The 24,145-nt window shown below is 35.3% G+C and overlaps 3 protein-coding genes and 1 long non-coding RNA gene across 8 annotated transcripts; 2 read left to right on the plus strand and 2 right to left on the minus strand.

Annotated features, from left to right (window-relative positions):
* Positions 1 to 338: 338 nt before the first annotated feature.
* LOC114577812 (uncharacterized) lies at positions 339 to 16,813 on the minus strand. 3 transcript variants are annotated; one of them, XR_009831032.1, is made up of 6 exons: positions 16,647 to 16,813; positions 8,106 to 10,059; positions 7,235 to 8,011; positions 6,262 to 6,325; positions 6,058 to 6,182; positions 339 to 5,986 (listed from the first exon to the last, which is right to left on the minus strand). It is a non-coding gene; the product is annotated as an uncharacterized LOC114577812 (long non-coding RNA). The 3 variants fall into 3 exon arrangements; XR_009831033.1 differs by having other exon boundaries at positions 6,262 to 8,011; XR_009831034.1 differs by having other exon boundaries at positions 339 to 6,325.
* LOC107999998 (uncharacterized) lies at positions 6,325 to 9,003 on the plus strand. Its single transcript, XM_028667723.2, has 6 exons — positions 6,325 to 6,450; positions 6,592 to 6,799; positions 7,288 to 7,618; positions 7,798 to 8,092; positions 8,200 to 8,740; positions 8,822 to 9,003. Exons 1-6 carry the CDS (start codon positions 6,337 to 6,339, stop codon positions 8,941 to 8,943), a joined length of 1,611 nt encoding a protein of 536 aa, XP_028523524.1. The 5' UTR covers positions 6,325 to 6,336; the 3' UTR covers positions 8,944 to 9,003.
* On the plus strand, positions 11,939 to 19,976 carry LOC107999999 (calcium and integrin-binding protein 1-like). 3 transcript variants are annotated; one of them, XM_062078999.1, is made up of 8 exons: positions 11,939 to 12,355; positions 13,538 to 13,861; positions 13,929 to 14,026; positions 14,992 to 15,142; positions 15,250 to 15,352; positions 15,735 to 15,882; positions 16,808 to 16,932; positions 19,249 to 19,976. In XM_062078999.1, the coding sequence occupies exons 3-8, from the start codon at positions 14,005 to 14,007 to the stop codon at positions 19,357 to 19,359; spliced, it is 660 nt and encodes a 219-aa protein (XP_061934983.1). In that variant the 5' UTR covers positions 11,939 to 12,355; positions 13,538 to 13,861; positions 13,929 to 14,004; the 3' UTR covers positions 19,360 to 19,976. The 3 variants fall into 3 exon arrangements, with proteins under 3 accessions (XP_061934983.1, XP_061934982.1, XP_061934984.1); XM_062078998.1 differs by lacking the exon at positions 11,939 to 12,355 and adding an exon at positions 12,575 to 13,309; XM_062079000.1 differs by lacking the exon at positions 11,939 to 12,355 and having other exon boundaries at positions 13,006 to 14,026.
* Positions 19,795 to 22,172, minus strand: LOC107999922 (ciliary microtubule inner protein 2C-like). The gene is made up of 3 exons (XM_017059988.3): positions 22,002 to 22,172; positions 21,455 to 21,619; positions 19,795 to 20,339 (listed from the first exon to the last, which is right to left on the minus strand). The coding sequence occupies exons 1-3, from the start codon at positions 22,170 to 22,172 to the stop codon at positions 20,073 to 20,075; spliced, it is 603 nt and encodes a 200-aa protein (XP_016915477.1). The 3' UTR covers positions 19,795 to 20,072.
* Positions 22,173 to 24,145: the final 1,973 nt, after the last annotated feature.

Genomic DNA, 24,145 nt, shown 5'->3' on the forward strand with positions numbered 1-24,145 from the left:
CTAGTAGCGACCTCGGTCGAGAAAAAAAGAAAGAAAAAAGAAAAACTTTCAAATTAAGACTTGTTATTGTCGTGATACTAACTTTTTAAGAAATAGTGCGTATACTTGCGAAAAAATGAATAAGAATCGAAAATAATATATCGTTATCCATCGTTGGTAATACAACAAGATCTCGGCTAAAATCCGAAGTTTACATTCGACGCGATATGCAATATCACGTTGTAGATTATACGATGATTAATTGAAAAATCTAAAATTATTACGACAAAGTACGATTATTTTTAAAAGAGGATCGATTCCAACATTTGAAACAAGTTTTATATATTTTCTTTATTTACACACGGAGCTATCGAAGTTATCACGGATTTCGACAGAGACAAATTTCGACCGATCGTTTTAAACTCACTGAAATTATCGATAAAGTTACGAGAAAAATATTTTTTTTTTATTATTTTATCTATAATAAAAATAGCGTGAGAAATATCAAAAGCATGATATCGCGTGTAACTTTTCAATGACCTTTATCGAAATATAGTGGATCGTGAAAATTTGCGCGAAGAAAGAAACGAAACTTTCTTTCCTCGCGTAAAAGAGAATGTAAAAGGATCTATTCCGTGGAATATCGTGGCAATTATTATAAAAGGGATCGTTGTTGTGCCGCTGTAATAATTAATGTATATTAATTAAATTTCAAAAATGTATAAAAAATAATTGTTTCAATGTAATGCATAACAAATACATTAAAATTTTTAAATCCTCTTTTTGAACATTTACAAATTAAACGAAATATTTGTGTAGATAGATAGAGAACTAATCGATAATTTCGATCGATCACGTTTCAATAATTGAGAAAATATTCTATAAATTTTTTAAGAAGCATTTAACGGATATAACGTCACGAAATATCGATTTTAATTTAAACCGTTGTATAAATTAAAATTTTTTTTTTTTATAAACTTGAATATAAGTAACTACTTCGTATTAGAAATTCTCACGATGTAATGAACAAATATGAAAAATAGAAACTTTCTGCTTTTTTTTTTATTGTCACATTCGATTCGCAAAATTTTGCAAAATCATATTAAAATAAATGTTTATGATCGCCCATGATATACACAGATACGATCGAACGCACGCCACCTAGTGAGGAATCTAGCCAACTGACATTTATGAATTAATTTTAACCTATCTTACATCGTAACATATTTCTATCGTTATTTATTTATTATAATTTGCTTCCTTTCTATTATTTCAAAATATATTCTATAGCCAGATCCTTCGTTCCAGAGCTTTTTTCTCCAATACACGGGACACGGAGAGAAAGAGAGAGAGAGAGAGAGGGAGGGGGAAGAAGCAAGCGAAGAAAAGACGAAAGTAGTAGAAAAATCTAGTAGCGTTATTTATCGTTCGGGTTGGGGACGATGAATGTCGTTTAAAATTTCGATATAAATTAATCGAAGAGGGTAAAGGGTGGCGGGGCGTAATGGGTTGGAAAATGAAGTTCTTGTAGCCCGGAGAATCTCACCTTCCCTCCCTCTTCTTCCTCCATTTTCCCTCTTCTTCCGCTTTTACACCGTCCTTAGCCGCTTCCGCTTGTGCGGCAAAGCACAACCTTCCCTTCTTACCCCCTCTCTCCCTCCGCCGTCTACTATTCCACTCGTCGACGCGTTCTTTCCTCGTTCCTCCCACCGCCGACTCCCGCCTCCTCTCCGCCACTCCGCTTCGCTATTATCTTAAGTAAACAGGCTACCTGCGCGCTCGGCAATTCCAGATAAAGTCACATGTTATCAAAATCCCGACGCTGCGTTTCCAACCCTTCCCCCACCCAGACACCTCGTCTCGTTAATTCCGTTAAGTCGCGGCCTTACGTTAATACGGAGAGCGGAAGATGGAACAATCGGGGCCGATTGCTCCTCCACGCGTCTCAATGTCGCCGCTGATTTTTCATCCTCCTCCCCCTCTCGAGGAGAAATCTCACGGTTCCGCGCCTGTGACGAGCAGGAAAATATTAACAGTCCAAGTTGCGAATAATAAATGTTACTTTAATAATTTATCGTTCAGAACATAATAATAATCGAAAATAATTTTGCGATGCACTAAATTGGTTGAAATTATACGAGAAACGGATCGAGTATGATAGCTGAATAAATGTTGTTCATAAGTATTTTAATAGATAATTTATTTATTACTTTGTTCGAAATTTTTAAATATTTTTTTCAACGGATCAACGTTTTTCTCACTCTTTTTATTTTCCACGGCTCGAATCGAGTAGCGATCGATCGATTCGAAAATTCGAAGCGGATTCGAAATATTCGAGACTCTTAATTTGACCCTCGTCGAGTGGAGAACGAATCCATATACAAGATACAATTACGAATCATAATTTCCCCCTCTTGAAAATTCTCAGTATTTAATCGTATGGAAGAATATAAAGGGATTAATACTCGAAATGGTGGCGCGTGCAAGCGAGTCTACACGAATTTTAGATTGGATGGTTCAAGGCTCTGCGAGATTTTTCACGCGCGTATTCGACACCGTTCGTAAATATTTTTTTCGAGACGAAAGTTTGCCGTATATTCCCTTTGATCGAAGTGAAAAATACAAGCGCAGTGGGCTAAACAGTCGATTAAAAGCGATTTAGATAAAGAAGGGAAGAAAGCTTTTTCGAACCGGATCTTTTCCAACCTTTAAACTCGCCTCGAAACGTGTTGTAAAAGCTCTTTGTCGCGTAAATGAATGCGCGCCGCGGCCTGGCTGAGATTTTTAAAACCTAGGATCGAATAGAAGTCTCGAGGTGAATTTTTTAAAAGTGAAATTCAATTTTTTTCCCCCCCGCTGTAATGTACGCGTGTAAAATATTTCTTTGTGCCCGCATCTCCACGCACCGAGAGTCGGAGAGGTTAATGTTATTTGAACCGAGCCTTTTACTCGCGTACCAAATTATACCAGAGACGAAATATATATTCATATATTTCGTATATTCCATTTTACACTCGCCGTGAATCTCGTCGAAAAAATAAAAAAAAAAAAAGAAAAAAGAAACAAGCGTAATAAACGAACTCTTTGCTCGATCGATACATTTTTTCAGATGGTAACACGCCTCACGATCCTCTCGATTCGTCTAAATTTTAAATACCGCGAGATTAAATATCCCTTTCTTAATAACACGATCAACATTTTCTTTTATAAATTTTTCTTTTTGTTTCAAAAGGTCGTAAAAATTACTTTTTAAAAATGTTCGCTTTATTTTCACTCTCCTACCGGAAAAAAGAAAAAAGAACCAAATATCCTCGTAAATCAATCGACAAATTCGAAAGACTAGTGAATATATTTGAAGAAGAAATGAAATTCGAGACACTTTTAATCGAGAATTAAATAGCACGGAAAGTCGGTCGAATCGTAAACTCTCTTTTAAATGATAGCGGTTAGCTCGGCTCGGTCCGAGCGATAAGTATTCTCGGGGTGTCTAGGCACGCCGCACGAAACCAAGAATCGTAGGTATGCGTCCCAGTATGGTCGCTACAATCAGAGTGGCACGCGCTCTCATACCCATCTTCCCCTGCCACCCGATCAAACTAACCTCTCCGACTCCTAGTCACCCCAGTTTCCCACCTCTCCCTCTGCCCACCGCGATACTCGAGACGTCGTGAGACGTCGTTCGATCGTCCAATTCGATGCGAAGATGAAAAGTGAAATCGATCGATTTCTTTGGATAAAAGTTAAAATTTGTTACGATATTCGAAGAAAGAGATTGTAAAACACTCGATACAGCGAATGCGTAATCTCTCTTAAGAACTAATTCGAAGCTTGCCCTTTCATATTTAAATGTATATAGTGTAGAGAGTCGGGTGTTTATCTTTATCGAATCGGACGATAAGAAGTTTTCGTGAACAATTTACACGGTCATATGGGTACGAACGTTCGGTGGAACCGCGTTTCCTATACATCGAGCGCAGATCTTCGATCCAATTTCACATCTACGTCGACTGAGCCTGAACAGCGATTTCTCGGCATTCCGACTTCCAAGAACGGATTCCTACTTCGCGTTTCACCATTTTACCATCCTCGAATATTTGAAGGATTTCCAATGGGATTTCTCGGAGAGAGAGAGAGAGAAATGCGAGGGACGATATCCGAGTATAGGCAGCAAAAAAATATTAACGCGTTTAACAAGCGTGAAATAACGCGTTTATAATTCACGTTTCAAAAGAAAAAAAATAATAAAAGAACAAAAAAGGAAAGAAATTAATTCGATTCGATCGTCTTCTCCGCGCATTTCCATCCCTCTCCCTGTCATGCAGTCGAATGTTTGCGATCGAAAAAGATTATTATTGATAGCGGAGAGAATTGGTTCTCCGGTTTGTGTCAAAATAAAATCGTATCGTTTCATTTCTACTATGTGCAAACAAAAATATTTTTCCGTCTTCCGCTCTTCTGCTCCCTGCAGGCCACCGAAACCAGTCGATACCGAAGGAAAACAATTTGTCAATGAGACGTTTCCGTCCTGATATCGAGCTTTTCCTCCGATTTATCCGATTTTTCATCCGTCCCACGATAATTTAATATTATAAGCACCCGTACTTTTATTCTTCTTAATTAAAACAAAAAAAGAGTAACTTTCGAAAGGAAAAATTTCTCGTTTTTTTTTCTATTCGCGATAATTGACTCGTCTGATCGATATAAATATTCTTTTCATCAGAGCGAAAGATAAATTACGCGTAAAATCGTGCAACGAATCGTGCAAAGATTAAAAGTTAAAGTACAAGTGTTCTTATAATAGTGAAATTAAATGGACGAATCGAAGAGGATCGGAATCTTATTGAATCTTATCGAAGGACGAGGAACGAATTACGTTTAACAGGTGAAACTATCGAGATCCCGCCTCGAACGATCTATTTCAGCGAATGCCATCCCTCGAATTCAAAATCCACGTATCTTCCTACGGTTGAATACACATTGGGTCCTATCGCACGATCAGTCGTGGAAGTTCAAGCTAATACCACCACTGAACCAATCAACCGTCCTCCTAAAGTTCTCTGTCTTCGCCAATGAAAACGATCGTGGTAATCTTTCAGATCGATAATCGAACTTGTATGAAAGTGATAGATGTATTACCAAAGTCTTTCTCTCGAAGTCTTCCTATCGAACCTGAAAAAAAAAATCACCATTAATTCGTAATATTCGAGGAATAAGTTGGAACGAATTTAAAAATAATTTACAATAAATTGTAAATTGTAAATTCGTATGTTATTCGTATATAATAGCAGAAGAGAGTATAAATTTGTAAGTCGATTTGTAAGTTTGCAATCTAAAAAAGATTTTTCAGATTATGTATCAAACAAAAATGTCAACTTATTTATAATCGACACGAAGGATGATTCAATGAACTCCAATTTGAAGTAAAAGATCCTTTCTTTCAAATCTGATAGAAAGTTTGTCCTCCTTTGTTGAAGGAGAACAAAAACTGTATCAATGTCCATCTACTGTTTAAGTTTCCATCGAAATTTAAATAACAAATCTCCAGAAATCTCCAGGAAAGGTTCCAATTTTTCTACCGTTTTGATTCAAATCAAGTTTCCATAATGTTAAGCCCAACGATGGATGGCTTTGTGGTCTGGCTGACAGGCAGACAGGGCTCTTGGAAATTTGTCTTTAAACAGTTAGAAAGTTGGAAGGTTCTCTAATTTATAGATATAATTTATAGATCGGCAATATGTCATTATAAGGTCATTGTCTAAAGGTCGTGGGTCCTGATATGATTATCCTCGGTGATTCAGGGGCCTAACCCATCATTCACCGATGGTCATTTCCTCTCCAGAACACACAGCACCCGGGAGAGCATTGGAGAGAAGTGATTCAAGGTTGATTATCTCTCAAGGGGTAACTCCATTCCCTCGGGCCCTATTCTTGATCTTTTGCAGGTTTGAAGAAAAACACCCAAGCGAACACACAAATAACATAGTTGAAAATAGTCTCGTAGAAATATCTGAAAACATTTAGATTAGAAAAAATATTCCATACGGTTAAAATAATTGGAATCTAATCACAATACTTCACTTAGAAACTTATAAATTTATTCCTGCGGATTTCATTCTTCAATTCTGTTTTATTTTTTCAATTTGGAGGACTCCTTCATGCTAGTGTTAGAAAAATCTTAATCAGCACTCCACGTGCAAAATCAGCTAAAAGAAGACAAGATCAATTATGAAGACGTTAACACTTTAGATAAAATTGCTTCTTCTTTCTCTAATTTATATTTACCGTATCTCCAGAAAGTAAGAAATTTATTAATCTCCAGGATGAATTTTATTGTTGCAGATATAATCTGAAACAAAAATGAATATAAAAAATAATATACTTTATGGCGAGCCAATGCCAGAAATTCCAAATATTTCTCTAGGGCAATATTTGTTCAACAATTTACATAACAATCCCAATGACATCGTACAAGTAAGTTTTTTTGAGATAGCAGATTGAATCATTACGAGATATTAAATCGCGATTCAATCGAAGGACAAGTAGTACATTATGGAAATATATATATATATGAAATGTATTTGACTTGCGTAATATTTAATCTTGACATTTTAGATAGATATCGAGACTGATACACGTTTCACGCGTAAAGAGATTCTCGACAAGAGTATAAGATTAAGCATTGCTTTGCGAAATTATGGAATTAACATGGAAGACAGAGTTTGTCTTACAAGCGAAAATCATCCAAATCTGATGATAGCGATGTGTGGCACATTTTTCAACGGAATTACGTTCGCACCTTTAAATCCAGCATACACTGAAAGTAAAGTCGATCGTTTTAGTTCGATAATTTTCCATCCAATCATTCTTTTTGGATTGGATGTATTTCAAATATTAACCCTTCGCAGACAAAAGTTACGATCAATCAAATCAGGTTTTTAATTTATACGACATTTCAGTTTCCAGTAATACAATTTGAAGCGATACGTATTTTTATCCATTATTTTAAAAATACTTTGATCTTGAATTTATAACCCGAATTGAAAGTTAAACTCGTTTGCAAAGAGTTAATAATTAGACTGCGGATGTTTGCGTATTTATTAAAGACAAATTTGAACGTACAAAAATCTATGAAGAATATAATACTCTCCATTTCTTTAATCTCGTTTAGAAAAATTGTATTTTGCGCAAAACCATCCACAATCTATTAATATATCTAATTGTACGATAAATAAGTTTAAATAATTTTCGAAATTACGCTTTGTAAAATGATGGAAAATATTCGAGTTTAACGGAAAATTTTCAACGTAGGAGAATTCAGCCACATGTTGGAAATTTATCAGCCACGAGTGATATTCGTATCTCGACGCACCGAAAAGCTTTTGGTAAAAGTCGCGTCTACTTTAAGCTGGGATATAAAATTAATAGAATTGGACGACGAAGCTCTCGATGGAAATGTGGTAACGTTGAACGTGTTTTTGGAAAAATATGGAAATATCCTCGTGTGTCCTCGTATGTTCACACCGGTGCAAGTGGACAGCAAGAGAATGGCAGTCATCCTTTGTTCTAGCGGCACAACGGGTTTTCCAAAAGGAGTGATGATCTCTCATCGAAATTTATTAACCTTCATTCAGAGTATAAGGTAAATTGCATTGCCACGTTTTCAATATCCCCTAAAAAAATATTACAACATATATAATATATGTATAACTGTACATTATACGTATTTTATTCGTTGCCAAAGTAAAAGTAAATATACTTCCCTTTTTTACTTAAATCTATCTCATCTTATTACAATTTATTCGTTTCCTCTCATTAAAGCAAGCCGAACTTCTTGAACCTTCAACAAGGAGATCGAATGATAATTTTCTTGCCACTGTTTCACGGCTACGCTTTCGGGATGATGTGCAATTGCATATGCTTCGATACGATCATGTGTTTAATGCGAGATTACAATACGGACAAGTTACTGAACTCCATTCAAAAGTACAAGATCACACATTTGCCACTCGTCCCACCTATCCTGGTAGCTATCCTGAAACATCCAATGTTGTCAAATTTCGACTTCAGTAGCGTGAAAGAAATATTGTGCGGAGCGTTGCCGCTTCCACTCGACGTAAGTTTCTTACCTTTCAAATATCTCGATATATCTCGATGCAAAATCGATTCAACCAATCGATTGTATCGAATCTCTCAAATCTCTCAATCAACGTTCGTTTTCAGATCGCGAACGAACTGAAACGGCGCACGAAAGTGAAAAATATACGGAACGGTTACGGCATGACGGAATTGACAGTGGTATCGAATCTGAGCGAGAGATCGTGCAAAGACGCCTCGATCGGCCCCCCGTTGCCCGGTTTCAAGTGCAAGGTGGTGAGCATGGAGACGGGGGAGACGCTTGGGGCGGGGAAAGTGGGGGAAATTTGCTTCGCTGGGGATCAGATAATGTTGGGATACTACAAGAATCCGAAAAGCACCGCGGAAACGATCGACGAGCGGAATTGGCTCCACACGGGCGATCTGGGATATTTCACCGAGGATGGAGGATTGTACGTCACGGGGCGAATAAAGGAAATCATCAAGTACAAAGGTTTCCAAGTGGCGCCAAGCGAGATCGAGGCATTGTTGCTAACGCATTCGAGTGTCAAGGACGTGGCTGTGTTGGGTAAACCCGACGAGGTGAGCGGAGAGTTGCCGATGGCCGTGGTGGTGAGGCAACCGGGCCAGAACGTGACGGCTGAAGAAATTGTGGATTTCGTGAAAAGTGAGTGTTGCGTCCACGGCTTGAATGGTTCAAGCAAAGTGTGAAATTCGCTATTAACGAGAACGACAATTTTGCTTTTAGGAAATTTATCGCCGCAGAAATGGCTGAGAGGCGGTGTTAAATTCGTCGAAACTTTACCCAAGACTCCATCCGGCAAAGTTCTCCGCAGGCAGTTGATTAATATCGTGTTATCCAAATTGTGAATTGTATTATATATTCTGTACGCATGATCACGTCGAATAAAACTCCTTTTCTAATAAAAAGAATTGTCGAGAGAATTTGAGCTGGATTCCCAAGGGCTGGTGCTTTTTCGGATAAGCGAGGTATTCGTTCAGCGATCGAATAAAATAGTGGAAGAATTCGTGAGCGCATAATATCGATTCAAACGAGAAACTTTCGATTCTCTTCTTCTCTTTGCACGACACAGAGAACAAAATCTTGAAATTTTGTCCTCTGTGGGCGAAGGAAGGAGATTAGGGTGTAAAAAGGAGGAAAGGATATCGTCGATAAGTAGGCCGATAATTGGCCGTTCTTTTAGCGGAATAGTCAGAACGATCGCGTTATCTTCGTTAACGAGAAAGCGCGATAGGAATTTCTAGCAGTTTTACTGGATCAACGGAATTAGCGGTATCCGGTATTGGAAAAATTTAAATTTCACACCACCTACTCTGCCATGAGACTGCTACACGACTACGTGGTGTATCGTCTACACAGTGTGTCCCATAAGTCTTCGCTTATCGACTAAAGACGATATTGAAATTTCCAAACATTTGCTTCATCCATTAAAAAATTATCATTCGCGATATCCTTCCGTAACGAGTCGAGAAAAATTTCTTAAAACGTAACGAATAATGCGAAAGACGACGTGAAACCCGTCCCTGTGAAACAAAACTGAAATTAATTTCGTCGCAGAAATCATGGGAATAAGTATCTGATTGGATTTAAAGCGGTTCAACAACTTGCCTGATAATCGTATCGAATCCAATGTCAGCCGATTTGCAATACACCTTGTAGGTGAAACAAGTCTACTGCTCCGCTACTGTTGGATATATATATATATATATATATGTAACGTGGTGTACGTGCGGTGTACGTCTATGCCTGGCGTTCCTGTTAATTTCATTGTGACGATCACCCTGACAAATCTAATTGACGTGCATCAATTATTTGCCGGACGAAGGCCGCTTAACTCCCTTTCCACTTGCCAGCCAGCATGGTTTCCGGATAATTTCATTTTTCACGATACTTTCCGCCGATAGAATTTTACTTCGTCCCGTTATGTCAGCCTTTCTAATTCCCAAGCGATGATCCATGTGGGACTGTAAATAGAAAATACTCTATTACTATTGTGCGTAGGTAAAACGAATTTTATTAGAATTGTGAAAAATATAGGAATTTTCATTTTTTTTTCCTCGACGGAAAATAATTTGTTGTTGTTCCTTCGAATTGTTGCATCGTTGGAGGAAATTTTTAGCCAAATACATAGTTGGATGAATTTATTATGCAACAAACGATAAACATCTTTGATGTAAAGTTTCGTGACAGAATTAAGAAAATATTGACAAACTTTCCTCCGTCTTCTCTCCGCTAACTCTTCTTTAGTTAGATTAAAAAGTAATTAATGAAATATTAGATTTAATATACGATCAAAGAACCGTGATAAAAGTTCTCACATTCTGAAACGTTTTTTTTTTCGCCTAGAGATCCAACATACCGCCACCATTGTTAAAGAAGTTTCAGGCTAAAAAGCAAGTAAAAGCAGACAAAAAAAAATGTTCGAATAAGGTACACGTATAAATTTTTCGAATTGAATTTTCGATTCCTGAAATTTGCTAAAATTTACTAAATTGTACTATTGGATGCAAGAAAGGTCTCGGTGACAATCGTCAGTTTCTATATCTTTAAAAGAGTAAGAACTCGTTGGTGTGCAAAACACGTTTGAATTTTGACGATACAATAATAAAATTTATTGAGTATTTATAAAAAAAAAATGTAGAATCTAATTAGAAGAAATTTACTAAAAAAAAAAAATATCTTCTTGGATCCAACGAATACATATTCGAAGAGGCAAAGTAAAAATTAAATATCTATATCGTTTCATTATCGTACTTTATGATAGTCTTATTGTAAAAAGAAGAAATTGAATCATAAATCATGAATCATGTGCGATATATGTGTCTACCATTCATCGATCTACCATCCACGGAAGAAAGGTTGGAACTTATCGCCCGCGGGTGATCTCGCTGCATTGTAAAAAGAACAAAACAACTTTTGATTAAAGTTCTCATAGAATATTCGGATATTCTTGATCAAGGTTCGATTAAACGTGAAATTGCTGTTTATTCAAAATACTTACGTAGAATTAGAATCTATCTCGTTCAAAATTCTATTCTCGATTCAAAACTTCTCACTCGAGACGAGATTCTAACCTATTTTTAGCACACTTAATCCTGATAGATAACAAATCTATTCTTCTCCTCTTTTTTTTCAATTATAAAGATTTATTTTATTATAATCAAAGTAATGACTTATACTCTATTAATTTCGTATCTCTTTGTTTATTCGCTAATTTTTTTCCATTTTATCTAGACCGAAGTATAGAAACAACGCGTCTCCATCGCCGTGAAGTAAGTAATCCTCGAAACGCGATCATTTCAAATTTGTCGACCGTTTCGATGGTAGAAGAAAATATACAATGAGTATAATTGGTTGAAGTTTGGTATATAGGGAATAGGTAATCGAAAGGTGGAAAGATCGATTGGTCGGTAGGTGAGATGGCGTTGCGATAGAAGCGGAAGAGCAGAAAACGGGCAGATGCGATGCAGTTGGCCGCAATGGCGATATAGAATGGTGAGGCAGCGGCATAACGCGCATAATAACGCGCGCTCGAGGCCTTCGTAAAATGAGATACGACGGTAGGCAACGAAGCGTAGGAAGGAGGCAGCAGGGAATCGGGAGAAAGAGAGACAGACAGGAACGGATAGAGGGCGGGGAGGGTGCCTATCACTCGGAGAGATCCAATACAATGCGAACTATTGTACCCACGTTCGCCATCCACTCCAATTCCTAGGCTGGAGATATGCAGCTAGCTCGATCCTGCACTTGCCGCGCGCCCTCTCTACATGTGTTGGAACGTTACACACATACCCGACCCTCTCTAAGTCTATGTCGCCACTTCCGTAAGGATACGAACGAGTTCAATATGGAACGAATGAACAGATTACATTGACATTGTACCTCTGGCAAATGACGTGTTTCGTTCAAATTCAAGTTCTTCCATTCTTCACCAGAAATTGTTCGTTTCAAAAATCTAGGTACGAAACTTCTTCCAAACTTTTTTATTTATTTTATCGTAGATTCGAAACTTTTGCATTCCAAACGTGATTTCCTCGCAAATATTGGAAATGCATCGAGACCACCATTTTACTCCAAGAGTAACTTTCACTCTCGAACGATTTTCGAGAATTTTATCGTAGGGATCGAACGAATCGAGGATTCGATTTATGATGATCGAATTATGCGATGGGAAGCTGGAAAGAGAAATAGATGACGCGAGGCAAAGCATAACCATTGGCGAGAGAGAATCGGAGAGAAAAGGATGGATAGAGAAACAAGGTAGGAAGGGAGCAGGCGTTTACGTGCGCCAGACATCCGATGATGCATAGTTGCTGTTGACATGCTGGAACGTCAGGCTCACATGACCTCTCGAGCACACCCATTATCCGCAAAGCGACCCCCAATTTGGGACAATAACCGCTTCGTAGAGTCGTGTAATAATTATTGGCCGGTTTTCAGCCTCACCCTTCTATCCCCTTCAGTTATCATCGCCAGTGTTTCGTCGCGTTTAACGTCGCGCATATTCGTTCGAAAGAATACCCCAATACTTCGTTGCGTTCATCCGCGAATCATAGCGCTGCGTGGACATTTCCTATCCTCTCGAATAATCCTTTTATAATATCCGTTTTGAATAAATTTAACGACGAAGGATTAAGATTTGTATAAAAAGCTATTCGTTTTTAAATATGGATAAAAGATGGATTCGGACAATGGAACGGAAGAAAAAAAGATCAATTATGCAGAGATTACGAAAGATTTTTATTTTAAACTTATAATTAATCTTGCACGTAAAAGGGATCCCTTTTGATCAAACGAGATCATTATTCGGAAATGTTTCGTTATTAGTCACCGATGTTATACGTATATTCGAGAACGATTTAAAGCAAACAATATCATTATCTGGCTGTTGGCCGGTCCGCGTTTTTATTCTTCAAAATATTCTTCGCCGTTTCACAATTTGATAAACAAATGCACGTGCTCACTGTTTTCAAGAACGAACCTATTAATATTATCGAAAATCATAAAGCGAGGGAATGAAATGGAAACGTCTTTATTGTAAAATAAAATTATTTAATTAAATTCGAAATTCGTACGATTTAATTGAAAAGATAACGCAGATTAGAGACAAAAGATAACGAGAACAATTAACAATAAAACACGTAGCTTGTATGACCCAGTGAAATATAATGTGCATAAACTGTCTGAAAATTACGCGAAACAACAGGATGACAGGTAACACGAACGGTGAAGTAGCAGTATTGTCCCCATTTATTCGAAATTTATTAAACGATGATGCATCGTTTAATAAGCGGTATTTACTACAACACAAAACTACATTATTATTACTTCAACTGTTCCTTTTAACGATATTATTATTATTTTTTTTTAACTTTCTTCTAAACTAATCCAAATCTATCCTAAAGTCTCTTACTAAATAAAAATACTTTTGCTTTATTACAGAGAGAATCGAGAATGAGATGAGACTTCGAGAACATCGAAATAAAGAATCGAACGAAACTTAACCTCTCTCTCGTAAGATAAATCCATGGTATGCGCAACTGTGGAATTGAAGTAGCCTTAAAATTATATAGCGCAAAGACAGGGGCGCCACAATACGATTCCGTTCATCGATAATACGATCGAGTCGATAATCAGGAAACGAATTAACATCAATTAGAACGAACTTTACAAGTTTAACCGAATCGATAGGAGCCACTCCTTGAGCTGAAGTACATCATTCTCTGGCGAACGTACAAATCGCGCGATACGACCGTTTTCCAATCAGTAAGCTCATTCATTGACGGTCTAATTAAACCTGTTCCCCGATCCACCGAAATTCTCTGCATTCCAGGTGTAATCGGTTTAATCATTTACGCGGCGCTGTACTACACTCTACTTAATTCTATGCGAGTCCTTGAAGTCCAACCATGGCACGGCCCCTAATTCAACGTATAAATCTCTCTCACCTGTTATTTATTATTTTCATGAATATGCATTTCTTTCACCGCCTGCTAATGGATGCGGGGCCCACGGCGTGTTGGAAGTGTTGCGCGCAACAGCGTGCAGTTAAACGGATTTGATTAATCGAGAAACTTGATCGAATCTCTCTCTCTCTCTCTCTCTCTCTCTCTCTCTCTCTCTCTCTCTCTCTCTCTCACCGATTTATTATATTTTCCTTTCATATTAACTATTTATGTCGTAGGATGTAAAAAACTATTTCGTGAAACTGTTGAATCGTTGAAATGGAAAAGGAACACGTTTGCTCGAGACAGAAAGACTGAAAAACGTTCGCAATGGAAATCGGGAATAAGAGGACAAGAAGATGCTCCGTGAGATATCGTATTAATAAATAAAATTATGGATATTTGGACGGCAGTAGGACGGTGTCGAGGAGGGGCATCTATCATTCCACGACCCATTAAAAATTTAACGCGGAGGAATGGCGGGTTACGGAACGCTTGATTTTAATAAAAATCCCGGACATCGGGTGAAAATGCCATCGATCTTTCGTGGATTATAGAGATACACGCGGCACGTGAGAAGCGAAATTACATAATATCGACCGGTATTTGGTAAACTTGGCGTTCCGACTTGGCTTGATCAAATTATCAATTTTACGAATAAAAATGGATGAATAATAATTAATTAAATGGATAGAATAGGATATTTACATTACTTATGTTATTGAAATTAATATTATTCCAATTACACGGAATTCCGTGTACACTCGAAGAAATTCAAACAAGATATAGATAGAGGCAGCATTGCGCGTGCACTTGAGAATTGAATCGTTGACAAATAAATTTTCAAAGAATAATGTTTGAAAGAGATAACGCGTATCAATTGATATAGCAATATCAAATTCACGATTGGCACATTATTACATACAGTTTACATTCTGTTTATCGTTACAGTTCGTACAGGTACATGGTTGTATAGGTGCATTATTATGGGTAATCTTTCGGCTCGCTTTGTAAATTTTTTCTCAACCGACCATATCCTTGACGAGGAGACGATCGCCACTTACATAGAGTTGACATATTTGAACAAGAATGAAATATATCGGTAAGTATTTATTCACCTATTGTATATTTTTTTCGAAGCAGATTTTTAAAATTTCTCTAAGGAAAACTGTGATCATCTTTTTCATTGTTCGATCGATTTTTCCTCAGCGTGATCAATCTGCTCGACAATGTGAATCCTGGAAAACTTCGTCAGAATCCCCATCATCGGTTCACCATTGACGAGATCGAGACAATATTTCCGCAACTTCGAGTAAGTTAAATTCGTATCAACAGTATTTTTACAAACACTGATCTTTTCATTGGTTCAAAGATATATTCTAATGTAATATAATAACGTAATTCTAATATTCTTAATATATTGGAAAAATCTAATCTTTTAGGTTAGGTTAGGTCGATCATTGATGGCGATTATTTATAAACATTTCCTTAATCTTTAGACATTTTCTGATAAGATATCGAGTCGACGTATATCAAAAATTCTTCTTATTTCACGCGGATAAGGATTTTTTATTAATAAGAAAAATAAAGTAAAAAAAGAAAGAAAAAAGGAAAAAAAATAAACGATAGAATTCGTAATCTTCGTTCCGTCGAATAATTATTTAATTATTTCGTATCGTTTGAATACGTTTCAGTGCAGTCCATTTCGTGACTCCATATATCGAGTATTCTCTTCGAAGAAAGACGAACGATTGAGTTTGGAAGATGTTCTGGACTTGTGCTCGGCCTTCTCCGAACATTGCCCCGACAACGTTCGCGCCACTTGGGCGTTTTACGTGTTTGGTAAAAAAAAAAACGTTATTCGTTTCATTTTTCTTTTTTTTGACGAATTAATCGAAGAGGTTAAAAGATCAATGCAAAAATTTGAGTAACGTTTGTTCGAAAGTGTATTTATCAATTTCGTTGTGAATAATTTTTTTCTTCCATCCGCTATTGGAATTATATCCTCCAGTTGCATGGGACATCGAAAGAACGCGATAAACATGAAGATCACGTGGTGAATTTTTACGATACGACAAATTCGAGCAAAAATTTTTCGAGATAATTCCACGTTTCTTAAATTTTCGCCCATCTGTTTCTCAATTCGAAAGATACGATAAAACATCCAATTTATTTATCACAGCCTGTGATAAAAATTTCTCTTTTATTCGTTTCCGTGTTATAATTTCATATATAAAAATATTAGTAGTAATATCGTTGAATGAAAAAAATTACACGAACCGTTTAAACCGTTTGAGAGAATCTCTTATCGATTTAAGTTTAATTTCACGAATATATGCGAATATACGTCGCACGAATGATCGTAAAAGCGGAGAAACAATAGAAAGGGAGAGGGGAGAGTGAAGAGTGGTTACACGCGCGGCGAGAGAAGGAAGCGTAATATTCGACCTAGAGCTGGAAAAAAAATGGAAAAAACATTGACGAAATTGATCCTTTTTGCACAATATGGATGACACGTAACACAATTATAATAATAATATAAAGGTGAGAGATGAATATTCTGGTGATAAAACTATCGTATCGTCACTTGAAAAGTACACTCTCACCTTCGATCTTTCATCAGAAGAGAAAATAGATTATTCCATTTCTGTCCGATTCTAATTCATTCTTACTCTATTCGCACTCGTGGAACAAACGCGTGATAATACGCGTGATAGAGCGGCAGATAACCTCTGCATCAACACTGTTAACAATCTTCATTTTCCAGATTTGAACGGCGACGGTGAAATCTCATCGAACGATTTAATCGAAACTGTGCAGAGGCTGATGTGGCCCCACCAGAACGAGTACGGGGGCATTGATACGGCCGAGGCGGAACACGTCGCGCGAATAGTAAGTTTTCATGCCGCGTGATGCAAATCTCGATAACTCGTTAACTGTGTACATAACCGCGCGAGATAAACGTGTGTGTAATACAGGAAATGTTTCTGATCGTGAAACGATTAAGCCACGATAACGGTATCGTTGTACGCATGTACGTATGTCGTTTGGTGATGGATACTCCCTTTACTCAACCTATCAAAATCTTGATACTGTGTGTTTGTTACGTCGCAGACAACCGTGTGTAACAAGTCGTAAGGTGTGTACGTTATGAATTTTACAACGGTAAAGTAGACATCTACCCGAACGAGATAAGGTAAACAAGATTTTCGAGAATTTTTCAGCATCGTGTGTTCGAAGCGAATCTTTGAACGAGGGAAAAACATTTGGATAATCGTCGTTTTCGCAGACGGACAATTTGAATGATCGTTCACGAGGATAGTCGCAATTGATTATAAGTGGAGGATTCCAGAAGGACTCGTTGTTAGTTATATTAGTTGCGGCTCTCGCTCTCTCTCTCTCTCTCGCTCGCTCGCTCGCTCGCTCCCCCCCCTCTCCCTCTGTTCTCGAATATTTCGTCGAATAAATCGTTTTAAATCTTTTATCGCTTTGAGGAGAGTTTAATATTCGGGAAGTTTCCTTGCCCCGATGTTTCAAGACCATCAACCGACGCTTTTAAGACTTTCATAATTTTCGAAATACTCCGGATCATAGGATACTCGTCAAATACTTAAAAGAGCGTTCAATTCCATTTGAAGTTTACATAAGGAACATTAAGGAGCGAGGTCGTTTCTCTAGAATTTCATTAGTGTAATAGTACAGTGATATTAAAACGTAATATTTAGAACCGTTCTACCGAATACCGGATGCATCTCGAAATTTGCGAAATCAATTTTTATCAATATTTTTACGTACCGTGTTCTCCCGCAAATAGAAATCGTGAAATATTAATGATTATCGACAGTTTATAATATTTGCATAATTTACAGGTTCAATTTTACGATCTTGCTTTTAAAATAAGCTTCGGTATCCCTTAAAAATACCACAGGCCTCTATTAATCTGTCAGATTGATAAAGATTGATTTTAAACGTACGTGGCGTTGATTGAGAGGAAATCCACTAAATCGCTTCCTTTTTTTTTCATTTTTTATTTATTTATTATTATTTTTTTTTTTCTATCAAAATTTATCAACACGCAATTTCGCCGAACCGAAAATGAGAAAATTCTACGAAAGTATTAATTTTCAGTTCGAAGTGATCGATGGATTCCATTATGTCCGTGTATAAACGAAGAACGGGGGGAGGGGAAAAAATTATTATTAATTTTCACGCAAATAAATTGAATTAAATTCTAAATTCATCGATAATTCTATCCGAAATGGAATTGTAAATGTGCGATCTGTAATATAATGTAACTCTAATGAAATGATTAAAATCATTGATTGATAAGCGATCCCGCGTATACCGCCACGGGAATTATTATAAATAATTCTAAACGAATTTCTAAAACTCGTTATCAGTTTTCGCTTACAGCAATTGTAATTTTACGCGATTTCTGCGAAAGTCAAATAGCGTGGAATCAAGTAATTTGGAAAATCAAATAACTCTGCATCATAGTGATCGATGCATAGTTTGTAGGAATATTAATGTTTTAATAGAAACACGCGTGTATATTTGCTCCGAAATGCGGATCAATTATCGATAAACATTGGACAACATTGCTTAATAAACAATAAATTTCCCAATTCCCTCTTAGTCTCTACGTATATGGACTTAACCTCAAACTCGTCGATAGACCACGTGTAAATAAAGTCGTTTAAAATCGAAATAGAATATCGCGAAGAAAAAGGATAGATAGAAGAAAATTCGTTCGTTCGCGTTTAAGAAAAGATTAACGATTGTATATATGTTATATCGAATGACGTGAATGACAGCATGGAATTTCTGAAAATTATATTTATAACCGTTATATTTTCGGATCATGACTCGATGAATTATATATCGTTGGAATTTCGATAGAGCCGATTGATGCATATGAAATTTCATCCAACAACGCTGCGCTGAACATTAAAGAAGCTAATTAAATCTGGTAACTGAATATTCAAATTTTCTGTGAATACGTAATACTTGAAAACATATCATTAAACAAAAGTTTGAATATGAAAAAAAAAAAAAAGATTAAGACGTGTGAAAAATATAAAGTCAAATTCTCTCTACCAATTTTATATAACGCGTATTGAATGTTTTTAATTTATTTCTTGTTATCTTTTTTATCGATACACGTGTGTATATATATTAAAATGTTTTTTTTTTCTTTTTTTTTTTTAGATACTTCAAGAGATGGTGTTCAATCGACAGGGAAGCATTTCCTGCGAAGAATTTATACGTTTCTCCTCGAGAATTTCAGAATTCTGGTCATCGTTTCGCTTTAAAATTTAATTACGCTTACATCACGGTAATTTATTTCTGTAATTTCGATATTCGTATCAAAGCAAACGAATAACTTTATATCTGGAATTTCGTACGCGTCCATATCACGTATTACATAATTAACTAACAATTATGTAACAGTTTCAAAAAGGTATTGTCGCGAATTAATTCCATTCGAATCGGGATTATCGTTCATTTTTGACGCAAGGATGGATCTATCCACCGATCCCTGGGCTCGATACGAATTTTTCGAGAAAGTTGTTTTCCAAAAAACATTTTACACTTTTCCCCTATTGGCAATCGTCCACATCTAGGGCGTGAAAACAACCTTTCGAATTTGAGAACGAAAAAATATTTTTCTTTAATATCTCGTCAACTATTCGAATATTGAAAATTATATATTTTTCAATGATAAATATAATTGTGTATGTTTGTAAAACGTTCCAACAAGTTTTTCTATTATAATATAATTTTCCTTTCGTTGTACTTAATTTAATTATCTTAAATTGACGATAAAATAAATATATCTATCAGACTACGATTAAGAATAGTGAGATAGATAAAAGAGAGAGATTAATAAATTTGTTGCTCGTATATTCAAGGAATACATATATTCATAAACGAAACAATATGTTTTGAATTTTTTAACATATGTACATTTTTACACTATTCAATGAAATAATACACTTAACTTGATTTACGCAGTACCGATGAGTTAACGCTCATCGTTTATAAGCGATGCAACCTTTTTTACCATACAGACCGGTAAGAGACAAATCTGGAATATACGGCGTTTGTTTCCTTCTTTCGTACGTAAGAGGTAAAACTGTTGGAATTTTGTATTCGATGTAATTCATTGGATATTTAAAGATGTACGATAACGTCATTCCTGGTGCACATTGATATTCGTATTCATCGGCGGTAAAGAACACCAAAGGATGGAAAGTGCCGGTACGATCCTTGTACGTGCTACGTTGAAGTTGCACTATCTGTGAAAAGATACGATACTTTTTCAATTTCTCGAGAATTACGCAGGAAGTTTTAAAAAGAAAAAAAAGTGAAAACAAACGTGATGTAAATTTAAATGCGATCTCGGGTCGAGTTTTAACGATTCAACGACTTACGATAACTAATCTAATTTATAACCTAACCTAAACGATATAACCTTAACGATGATGAATTGAAATTAGAATCGAGACCGTTGAATGGCAAAAGAAGAAAATCGGTAAGTTTAAATAAGATTTGAGGAAGAAAATGTGAAGATAGAGAGAAAATATATATATATATATATATATAGGAAGAGGAAAAGCTGAGATAAAACAGAATCCTTTTGCATACGCGCCAACTATTTGGTAGAAGCAACCGGCACGTGTATTTCCAGGACTAGGAAGGAAAAATCTTTGAAGGTAAAGAGGAGACTGGAAATGTCTAGAGAAAGGTGGATAAAGAAAGTTTGAGGAAAGATATACGATATAGATTTTTTCCAAGAATAACTCGTCTTTCTTCAAGCGTGTAACGCATTTGTTGAAACGACGCTTATTTTCTTCAAAATTATCGCCAGCTAGATCGATAACACGGAAGTTGGAAAAATATCGAACAACTCAATGAATATATTTAAAGAAACGTGATAACGTAAAATCTTTCCAAACTTTTTCTTTTTTTCTTTTCACATAATCGTTCGATAACAAAACGATAACATTATCGTTCGATAAGAGGAAAAACCAAATCGACATTATGGAAAAGATCTACATATAGTAAAAATTGAAAATCTCGTACGAATCGAAACATACACGTACGTAAAAACATTGCACAAAATTCCATGTGTCGAATGCAATAAATTCGATACCTACATTATGTTATATATCACGTGTCAACGAGTCAAATAAACTTTCATACCCGATAGACTCGTATTGAATAACGATTGGCGAACAGAACAGTCCGTGGCAAAGACCGATCGTTTCGTTCGATTAAACGTACATTTGAAATGATTTTCGGAACGGACGATTTAATTAATTCGAATATTATCGTAATTTCAAGAGAAAAAATTAATCAATCGCGAAATTATACGTTTAAAACGTAAACGAATTATATATAATCTATTTACTTTGAACAGATCATCAATTTCCTTCATGCGCTTTTGATCGATCGTCGAGATGTCATTCGTCTGCACCATTAAATTACGATTAATGTTACGACGCATCGTGTCCGCGACGATTTCAGGTCTTGGACTGTACGGAGTTTTCTGCATTCCCCATTCGTACGATGGCATCTACGAGCGATAGGAGAATAATAGATGTTCGTAGTGCAAATGTTTACTAATTTAAGGATTACGAATATCTCTTTCGTTTATCAAATTCATTGATATATTTTTAGGTACAATTGTTAATATTTTTAATTACTTTTATTCTGTTTTTTTCAAATCTGTTTGAAAGTATCTTTCCACGAGGTACGAGAGTGAGCGAAGAAGAAATTTTAAAAAACTGCTAAATATTTTTATTCGTTTCTTTCGTGCGATAGAAAAATATATAGATATGACAAAGCAAAGAATCATTTATAAAATTGAAAATTAAGTTTTTTTTCTCTCACGAATCGTCGATTAGATAGAAATAATGTTAATAACGTAATATATTCTCGAGAAGAAGAATACTTACCGACAATTTTGATAATGTTTCGTTTCTATAATTTTGAAAGTAACCTATCTTTCCACCCTCGAATAAAGAGACACCCAACTTGGTCGGTGGATGAGCGCCCATAAAAGGTGGCATTAACGAAGGTGGATAATAGGTGGCCTGAGTTTCCGATATTGTTTTGCTAGTTGCCATCGTAGATTCTTTTTTGAATAATAAATACCGATTGAAGAAAAATAAATGTATCTTTTATACTTTATATTTTTCACATTTTCTCGAATAGGTTAAATTTTTCGTTGAACGAATGAATAAAAATTTTCACTTTTTTTTTCTTCTCTCTCCCCTCTCCATATATATATTCGAGCGATAGTAGCGAAATATATCGAATAAAAATGGAAACTGCATCACAAATGCGATAGCGATATTGCATCATTTGATGACGTATATTTCAAATTATATATATATATATAATTTCGAGGAAATTTTAATCCAAAAATCAATTTCAAAGAAAATTAAAATATAAATATCGTAAAATTTTCGTTGTTCCTTTTGAATTTTCACGATTGCTCTATTACGCTTATTCGATATCGACCAAATTAAACGAATAAGAGTGGGAAAAAGAACATGGTTACGTTTTTGCGTAATATTTAACGATGGATCAGAAAAGTTTTATAAAAATGATCCTAATTTCTTATCTTCTCTAATAATGCCGTATTTTCGAGTTTAATTTTGCGATTAAATTGAGATTTTTTTTGGTTTATTATGATTAAATAACATTTTATCTTTATACACAGATCTTCTGTCTCGCATAGTTCGACGCTCGTGATGCAACTATGTAACGATGTAAGAAATTGTCGAGTGTAATACCATCACGTATCGTTCGTCATGATATGGCCAATTATAAACCTTGTAAATATTCGATGCAACATTATATTACTTTTATTTCATACGTGTTAAGAAACTTTAATAAATGTTTTTTATAAATAAGAAAGAAAAAATAAATTTAAAGTAACATTTTATAAAATCGTAAGAGTTTTAGAGAAAGAAAGAAAAAAAAAACTATAAAAATATGCATAGTTTCAATCGTTAAAAAATTTATTCAAATTTGCTAAGAAATAAATTTTTTTATTTTTTAATTTTTTTAATCACGGAAAAATATTTTTAATCCACTTGTTATGTTATATAAATTTATTATAAGATTAATTATATCGAAATTTTTAATCATATTATTTTATCGATCCGAAAACGTTTCTTCTTTTTTCTAAAAATAAATGCATCGATTCACATGGTTCAACAATTATTATTATCATTTTTTTATCATTGTGCACGATCAAACGATTAAATTGATCAAAAATAATAAATAAGACAGACAATTTTTTCTCAAATCAATCAAAAGTCGTTTCGACTTGATCGATATTGTGAAAATAAGAGCGACGAAATTGATCGACTCGGAAGGTAAATCAAGTTGCTTTGTTGCTTGACAACATTGACCAGCGAAGAAAACATTGAGAAATATTTCACGATATATTCGGTCAAATCTGTTCGATATAATTAATTATGATAGATTTTATATATGAATGGAATCGGTGTCGTGCAACAAATAAATGATAAATGACATTGATGGGAAAAACATATCGAGTAGCACAAAACACGTGATACATTATCATATGATGTAATAATTCGAACGATTTAAATTCACAAATATTACGATTTCAAAACAATAACACGACAAGAAGATGAAAATCATTCTATTCGCGAACAAATATCGGATTAAAAGTAAATTTTTCCAATTATTTTGCAACAAAAGTGAAAAATCGAGCATGTATAGTTTTGCAGAAAAGTAATTGTTAAAATTACCAATCAGATATCGCGATTTCTCAACGGAAATACTTCTCGAAAATGATTGGACGTAAACTTTAAGATATGGAAAAACGGATCCCTTCAAGGTTAAGTAAAGAGAAAGAAAGATATTTGCTCTAGAAAATCTACTATTATTTAATATCTTTAAGAATATTTATTAAGTAAGTATATTTTAATTAAACATTTTATTTTATAATTTTGTGAAATGTCGATATATGAATTTCCATTTGAATTTGAATACTTTCGCATTTATCTTTTGATTTTTTAAACTAACATTAGAAACAATAAATATTTATCTTATTGTCGAT

This window comes from Apis cerana, linkage group LG8 (genome assembly GCF_029169275.1).
Source record: "Apis cerana isolate GH-2021 linkage group LG8, AcerK_1.0, whole genome shotgun sequence".
NCBI lineage: Eukaryota > Metazoa > Arthropoda > Insecta > Hymenoptera > Apidae > Apis > Apis cerana.

Bases quoted from the DNA above. Each gene is read 5' to 3' on its own strand.
- LOC107999998 (XM_028667723.2), top strand. From the start codon at position 6,337: ATGAATATAAAAAATAATATACTTTATGGCGAGCCAATGCCAGAAATT. The intron at 6,451-6,591 runs GTAAGTTTTTTT...TTGACATTTTAG, and splicing joins ATCCCAATGACATCGTACAA to ATAGATATCGAGACTGATAC. The intron at 7,619-7,797 runs GTAAATTGCATT...CTCTCATTAAAG, and splicing joins ACCTTCATTCAGAGTATAAG to CAAGCCGAACTTCTTGAACC.
- LOC107999999 (XM_062078999.1), top strand. From the start codon at position 14,005: ATGGCACGGCCCCTAATTCAAC. The intron at 15,883-16,807 runs GTAAAAAAAAAA...TTCATTTTCCAG, and splicing joins TTGGGCGTTTTACGTGTTTG to ATTTGAACGGCGACGGTGAA. The intron at 16,933-19,248 runs GTAAGTTTTCAT...TTTTTTTTTTAG, and splicing joins CGGAACACGTCGCGCGAATA to ATACTTCAAGAGATGGTGTT.
- LOC107999922 (XM_017059988.3), bottom strand. From the start codon at position 22,172: ATGGCAACTAGCAAAACAATATCGGAAACTCAGGCCACCTATTATCCA. The intron at 21,620-22,001 runs GTAAGTATTCTT...TATCGCTCGTAG, and splicing joins AAACATTATCAAAATTGTCG to ATGCCATCGTACGAATGGGG. The intron at 20,340-21,454 runs GTAAATAGATTA...ATCTTTTCACAG, and splicing joins AAATTGATGATCTGTTCAAA to ATAGTGCAACTTCAACGTAG.